The sequence below is a fragment of the Chiloscyllium plagiosum genome, chromosome 32, assembly GCF_004010195.1.
Source record: "Chiloscyllium plagiosum isolate BGI_BamShark_2017 chromosome 32, ASM401019v2, whole genome shotgun sequence".
Taxonomy (NCBI): domain Eukaryota; kingdom Metazoa; phylum Chordata; class Chondrichthyes; order Orectolobiformes; family Hemiscylliidae; genus Chiloscyllium; species Chiloscyllium plagiosum.
The window spans coordinates 3,928,011-3,936,090 of record NC_057741.1 but is presented as its reverse complement, the minus strand read 5'-3'; the positions used below and the strand labels follow the sequence as shown (position 1 = coordinate 3,936,090).

General features: G+C 38.9%; 1 protein-coding gene across 1 annotated transcript in view; it reads left to right on the top strand.

Moving 5' to 3' along the window:
• Window positions 1-8,080, top strand: part of LOC122539329 (short transient receptor potential channel 3-like) — a 163,734-nt gene that overhangs the window by 133,529 nt on the left and 22,125 nt on the right. The window contains exons 9-10 of the mRNA XM_043674045.1: window positions 4,373-4,637; window positions 6,844-7,039. Of these exons, the coding sequence (XP_043529980.1) occupies window positions 4,373-4,637; window positions 6,844-7,039 (461 nt within the window). The remainder of the gene's footprint in view (window positions 1-4,372; window positions 4,638-6,843; window positions 7,040-8,080) is intronic.

Genomic DNA, 8,080 nt, shown 5'->3' with positions numbered 1-8,080 from the left:
GCATTTATAGTGGCCTGTCTCTGCTGCTTCCGGTTGTCAGTTTCAGCTGTCTGCTGTAGTGGCCGGTATATTGGGTCCAGGTCTATGTGTTTGTTGATGGAGTTTGTGGATGAGTGCCATGCTTCTAGGAATTTCCCTGGCTGTTCTTTGTTTGGCTTGCCCTATAATGGTAGTGTTGCCCCAGTCGAATTCATGTTTCTTGTCGTCTGCGTGTGTGGCTACTAAGGATAGCTGGTCGTGGCGTTTCGTGGCTAGTTGATGTTCATGGATGCGGATCGTTAGCTGTCTTCCTGTTTGTCCTATATAGTGTTTTGTGCAGTCCTTGCATGGGATTTTGTACACTACATTAGTTTTGCTCATGCTGGGCATCGGGTCCTTCGTTCTGGTGAGTTGTTGTCTGAGGGTGGCTGTTGGTTTGTGTGCAGTTATAAGGCCTAGTGGTCGCAGTAGTCTGGCTGTCAGTTCTGAAATGCTCCTGATGTCCAGATACACCACATCCACAGCTCGACCCTCATCAACTTTTCTAGTCACATCCTCAAAGAACTCGATAAGGTTTGTGAGGCATGATCTGCCCCTCACAAAGCCGTGTTGACTGCATTTAATCAAGCCATGCTCTTCTAGATGGTCATAAATCCTATCCTTCAGAATCGTTTCTAACACCTTGCAGACAACAGACGTGAGACTTACTGATCTGTAATTGCCAGGAATTTCCCTATTTCCTTTCTTGAAGAGAGTAATTACATTTTCATCTCTCTCCAGTCCTCAGGTACAACTCCATCTCTCACAACTGCCCTCATTCCACTGCTTATTAACAGTACTACCCCCCCCCACTCTATTTGTTCTCCCCTTGTCAAGACACTCCTTACTTACATCAAATTTTTCTGACACTTTGCGCAAGTTTCAAAGTTTTCAGTTCACCGGAGCTGCCTCCTCTTTGCTATGATTGTGCAGTCCCTTAACTCATCCATCCACTATCAGGATAGTCTCAGGTCCCTCCACCTCTTCCTGCACCACCCCCCAACCACCACCTCTGCTTGTCTTCACTTTGATCGACTTGTCCTTTAACTTCTCTCATTTTCTTCATGTGCCCCAGTTATTCCCGTCTCTTTCCTTGTTCCAATCTTATTCAGGCCTGTCCCACACTCTTCATCTGGTAGATTGATAATCTCATTGGTGCTGCTTCCCACTCTCAATCTGAACTGGAAACATTTATCAATTTCACTTTCAATTTTCACCCCCCTCTCTCACACTTACCTGATCCATCTCTGACTCCTCCCTACCCTTCCTCGACAACTCTGTTTCCATTTCTGGCGATAGGCTGACAGTCAGTATCAACTGCAAACCTACCAACTCCCACAGTTACCTCAACTCTACATTCTTACACTCTGTTTCCTGTAAGAACTCCATTCCATTTTCCCAGTTTCTCCTTCTTATCACATCTGTTCTGACAATGCCACCTTCCACAGGAGGGCCTCAGAAATATCCGTCTTCTTCCTCAACTGAGGATTCCCAATTATTGTAGTTAGTAGCCCCAATCAGGGAACTCATAATGAGGTCCACCTGGCTCACCTTATTACAGTCACTACAACAATTTCTGATCACTATGCTGTCAGGGGACACTTGATTTATACAATTTAACTGCTGCAATTCTTGCATCACAATCATGGAAAACCTTATTGACTGTAAGGGACATCTGATCGTCTAGAACAGTGCTGTATAAATGCAACTCTTTCGTTTTCTTCAAGATTCATTGAAAATAACTGCATGAACGGAGTATTTCTTCACAGTTACACAATCAGTGAATGTATATTATGGGGCCTCTCAAAGCTGCTGCTTCACTTTTTCAATTACCTGCTTGTCAGTTTCAAGTTAACCAATTCAGAAATCAGTCAGTCAATCTCTGTGTAATCTGCTTGCTTTATAATTAGGAAACAACGATAAGTTTCTAAAATAAACTTGATATGCTTTTAAAGAGATAAAATTTAGATAAAGTAAATTCAATTGGCAGATATCTGATATGTATTCAAAGAGTCATGAATGAAGAAATCACAAGTGTTGAGTATGAATTATGGAAATCTATTATAGAGAAAATATTACAAATTAGAATGTAAATGGTGCAATATTCTGTTCTCAATTCACTTTGTGTTCTAAACACACATTGGAAATAGCTGCTTTAATAAGATGGAGTGAATAACCTTTGATGGCCACCTTCAGCAATTGATCCTGGGACTGGAAATGAAAGTATACTTTGCAGCCACAGGAAAATAGTCACACGTGCTGAGAATAGAAAGAGAGAATAACCTACTTCAAGTTCTGATGAAGAGTTATACTGGACTCAAAATGTTAACTCTGTATTTTTCTCCAAAAATGCTGCCAGATCTACTGAGTTTCTATAGCACTTTTTGCTTTTATTCCAGCATCTGCAGTATTTTGCAATTATTATGATCTACTTTGAATTGTGTAATGATTTCAGGAAATTCCTTGTGGTTACGTAGAAAATTAAGTGCAAACGTCCTTCTAAATACGACAAATGGAAATACAAAATATTGGCAAGAACATGAATAGTGTATGAAGAAGCTTTATAGCAAGATCTGTCTCCCATCTCTGAAATCATTGCCTTAAAAGGTGACCAATCCCAATGTGCAGTTTCACTCAAGAGGAATAAAAATTGGACACGGTGGGCGGCACCGTGGCACAGTGGTTAGCACTGCTGCCTCACAGCGCCACAGACCCGGGTTCATTTCCCGCCTCAGGCAACTGACTGTGTGGAGTTTGCACGTTCTCCCCGTGTCTGCGTGGGTTTCCTCCGGGTGCTCCGGTTTCCTCCCACAGTCCAAAGATGTGCAGGTCAGGTGAATTGGCCATGCTAAATTGCCCGTAGTGTTAAGTAAGGGGTAAATGTAGGGGTATGGGTGGGTTACGCTTCGGCGGGTCGGTGTGGACTTGTTGGGCCGAAGGGCCTGTTTCCACACTGTAATGTAATCTAATCTAATGGACAATTGACCTCGGAGTCTTAAAGAGTCAGTTTATGAGGATCCATAACCAACTTCCAAGCAAAGTTCAGCACCCAGTGAGATCTAACTTGTAAATTTCACACTATAATTATAAATCTTGCAACTGTAATTAAATGCAACATTCACTAAAGAAGTGCAATAAGGTCCAAATAGCCCAAGCTAAGAGCTCAAACACTCTCTTGCGTTTAGACTATATTTTAACCTGGGCACATTTGTCATCAGAATCATAGAACCCCTATAATGTGCAAGCAAGCCATTCAACCCGTTGAGACCACACCGACCATCCGAAAAGCATCCCACCCAGACCCACACCACTACCCTATTCCTGTAACCCTGCATTTTCCATTTAGCCTGCACATTCCTGGACAGTATGGGCAATTTAGACATGGGAAGACTGTCCTTTGATCCAATTTATCCTCAAATGATTTTGAACAGAGATTTGCTTTCTTCTCTTCAATAGTTATTGCTGAAGCTATTCTGAGGTACAAATCTGAAGATCTGTAAGAGCATTTTATCATGGAAAAAGAGAGCAAGTATTTTTCATAAATGTATTTTATGCTGAGGTTAGGGCCATAAAAAACACCTTTTATACTTTGACATTTTTAAGACCATAGACCGTGGACAATTGACTTAATTACTTTAAGCATTACTGTCCGTACTGATTCCCATTGATCTGATTAGTTGCAGTCTGACATTGTATATTATTTTGTTCCTCAAAGCTGAGGAAACCAAGATATATTCCAGAAAAGCTGAGCACATTGATAAGGGTTCACTAGATTTACCTAGAGATTGAGTTGTTGGAGGTACTTCAGTTCAAAGGTCCATTTATGGGAGCAATCAGTAACCTTACTAAAACCATCACATTAATCTCCCTGTTACTCTTCATATATTTCCCCTCTTTGTATAGCTCTTCAAATTAAAGAGATACTAGCCAGTTTCTGGCTAGTTTCCCCTGTTTTGTCTGGCTGTTTGTTCCCTGTTTTTACATAACCATTATTCTCTCAAAAATAAAAATGAAATTAAAGAAAGAAAATATTTCAAATACTCAGTCAGTCAGCACCTGTGAAGAAAGAATGAAAAGGTTGACATTTTACGTTGATGGCCTGGCCAGAACTGATGAAAGTTCGTTCACTTGAAACACTAACTCTGTTTCTATTCCCAGTATTTTATGTCATTTTTCTCTATTTGACCACACACCAGGTTTTATCAATTCATTACTTTGTATATGTATATGATATTTGGAATGTGATGCAGTAGTTATTCTAGTTTCTTTAAAGGGATAAATTTTGCAATTGTTTCAAACAGGGGAACAACATATAATAATTCTTCTGCTAACAATTTTTCTCTTGTCTTTTTAGCCAGAGATAGATGGGTTCCTTCTGATCCTCAGATCATATCGGAAGGCCTCTATGCAATAGCTGTTGTTCTTAGTTTTTCACGAATCGCTTATATTCTGCCTGCAAATGAAAGTTTTGGTCCATTACAAATTTCCCTTGGAAGGACAGTGAAGGACATATTCAAATTCATGGTCATTTTTATTATGGTATTTCTTGCTTTCATGATTGGGATGTTTATCCTGTATTCCTACTATCTTGGTGCAAAAGTAAATCCAGCCTTCACAACGTGAGTACAAACTTTGTTAATGTATTAAATATTTTAGAACATCATAATATTCCTGCTAGCTTTCTCCCCTTCCTTCGTTTCCCAGGACCACACACTAATTGTGTTTGAGAAGGCAGGCGCAGGAACTGTTTTTAGCAAACCATCAATGTCACTCCAAATCAGCTGCTTCAAGTTCAATAGAAATATTAGGGGGAAAGGTGAATTTCACTCTGATTTTCAAATGAAGTTGTACTGAGCATCTACTTGCTACACATGTACAGGGATGCAGATTATAAGTGGAAAACGTACTGGGGTTCAGAAATCGATTACACTTCTTAATACTTTATGGTGCAATACACAGGTGCTTTAAAATGCTACACCAATGTATTTCTTGTGGTACTGCCAAATTCTTGACCTTCTGATAAATCTGATCCCTTAAAAGGGAAAACAGAACCCATTTTATAACATAATGTTTCTGTTGCTCAGCAAAAATGACATAACAGTGTTAATGACATTAGTGTCTGCATTCCAAGGACATTTAGAGATGCAGAGTGAGATAAATTTCACTCCTCCTGCTTGGTGGAAATAGTCTTATACCTGTGGCATTGTCTGTTCCTACTTTATCCTATTTTAACTTGCATAGCAGCCTCATTTATTAACGCAGATGACACAGATAGAGTGCAACTTTTGTTTCCCTATTGTGCAGCTCATGGGTCATTGCTGCTCCACTCAGTAAAACCTGAAGGTCAAAGGAAAGAAACAGACAAAAAGTTAAATGAAAAATTACTTTTGTGAAAACCAAAAGAATTGGAGTGCTCCTTTTGCTTCCACTAGAATAATATTACCTGTTACTGCCACAAAGTATCTCACCCCCACTATTACCGTGTGTCTGTGTGTGTGTCTGGGCTCCTTCTTCAAACCTAAAATGGTACAGCATGGATGAGGATAGCCACATTTTGGTCTATTTACAGGTCACATGAATATGGTCTATATTGCTCCAAAGAATGTTAGAAATATATCAGTTTCCGGTGTGTCTCCGACAAGCTCCTTCTTTACTCTGACCAAAACCCCATTACCTCATTGTAATGCATGTTGGTCCCTGAACATAATCAAATATTAACCCTTTCAAACTCGTATGCAATTCAACATGATGACCTCTCCCTTATTGCTCACCCATCGCTCTGTATCCCCAGTCCACTAACAACAATATAATCACCTGGGAAAAGCAAGAAAGAGAAAAATTACTAGCCATTTCCAAGTTAGAGAGAGTCCTCATATAGTCCTTTAAAAGCTGGTATCAGTTTGGTGAATCTGTGTTGTACTATTAAAACCAATATATATTTTCTGTAGTTCAGTGCCCAAAACTAAGCATGGTCCTCCAGATGGGTCTGACCAAAACTATGCACAACTAAAACATAAGTGTCTTTTAGTGCACATGTTCTTAAAAAACATTTCATTAGCCTTTAAGATTACTTTTTGTACCGTGGACTAATATTGACTGATTTATGTACATGGAAACTTGCTTGAGAGAAAAGTTATCGTAATATCCCTAGATTCCAGCATTCAACATATATATTTGATATTTAACATGTTTGGTTTCCCACAATGAATATCTTAATATTAACATTTTTCTTGTATGAATGCGAGCAGTTTTAAGAATTAAGTTGATGAACAAGAAATCCTGGGAGGAAATAAACATTTATATAAGTGGGAAATGATTACAAATGTTAGACTAGGAAAAATTGAGAAGAGCTTTGGTAGAGGTACACATGATTACTACATGTTTAGATAACCCGCCCAGCGAACAGCAGTTTCCAGTAACTGATGCTGTAAGGAATAGCATACAGATATAAGGTTTCAGACAAGTCATGCAAGTGAATGTGTGGAGGAACATTTTTTTACACTGTGTGTATGTGACTAGAACTTACTGCCTACAAGGGTGGTGGAAGTGGAGAAAATCAATGATTTCAAAAGGAAATTGAATTGTACTTGAGGGAAATAAACTTGTAGGGATTACATAAGGATAGAAAACAAAAATAAATTGATCAAAAAGCTAAATTGTCAACAATTTTAGCAAAAGCTATACGTTAATTAATTTTATTTAAAAATATTCCTCTCGGCCAATAATGTAGTGTTACAATCAGATTTTACCTTTACAGAAGTATTTTAAATTATTAATAGTTTAACATGTGAAACATCATAAATTTAAAACTATTGTCTTCCTCAGAGTTGAAGAAAGTTTCAAGACACTATTCTGGTCAATCTTTGGTTTGTCTGAAGTATCTTCTGTTGTCCTCAAATATGACCACAAATTCATTGAGAATATTGGATACGTTTTATATGGAATATACAACGTCACTATGGTGGTGGTCTTGCTCAACATGCTGATTGCCATGATCAATAGCTCATATCAAGAAATTGAGGTAGGATGTACTGTGTGCTTTAATACTTTAGATTCTATGCAAGTATTAGCCTCTGTTTTAACCACTGTGACAAGATGGAGAAGATTTGCTGGAGTAATATTGAAATATCAGGTTTGGGCAACATGTCATTCTGCCCACTCTTTTAGATTTTAGAGTACAGAAATCAGGTCATGAACAAAACTCTCTCAAGGCATATTTTAATTTACATAAGAAAGCAAATGGTGATATAATAGGTGCTGTGACTTGTATTTAAACTGAACTGTGGGAAGTCTAAGATATATGTCTCCCAATCAGTTGGTCAAAGTGGAACCTGACAGCTCCCCAAAACAAAGAGCTCTTTTTGTACAAATTGTTGATTAGGTAACAAGGTCGGTTAATTAATTAAGTTAAATAATTACATTTCCTTGTAGGCCATTTCCTTGCATGCCTACAAGTAATCTTTGAGCCTCCCACATTTACTTTCAAAATGTTGACCACCCCAACTACCCAATTAGTGATGCTCCTTTCGTAAAACAGAGAACTGCCCCAATGATTCCTGGCTGTTGTCCCAATGTCCACTGGCCTACCAGTTTCCAAGACTATGGCAGCCATATAATATGTTAATGAGGCCTCTATGTAACATTGGAATAGTCTCCACATCTATGGCCTTGTGGTTTCTTCAGCTATTTGGGTTTCCTGTATGAGCTCCACAGTTTCCTGTTAACATCAGAGCAATTATATTCATCATCCTTGAAGCACCATTTGTATATCTGAGTCAGTATAGATGGGAATTCTGTCCCTAACTTACACAAAGTCAGTACTACATATTCTCAGGCAGGCAGAAGTGGGTACTGCAGATGCTGGAGATTAGAGTCAAGATTAGAGTGGTACTGGAAAAGCACAGCAGGTCAGGCAGCACCCGAGGAGCAGGAAAATCAATGTTTCGGGCAAAATCATCGTAACATATTCTCAGACCTAACTGCATTGAAAGATGTGTATTCACTTGCTGCTTCTGACAAGCGCCACCTATTACAGTAAATTGTATGATTCAGTTTGATGCAC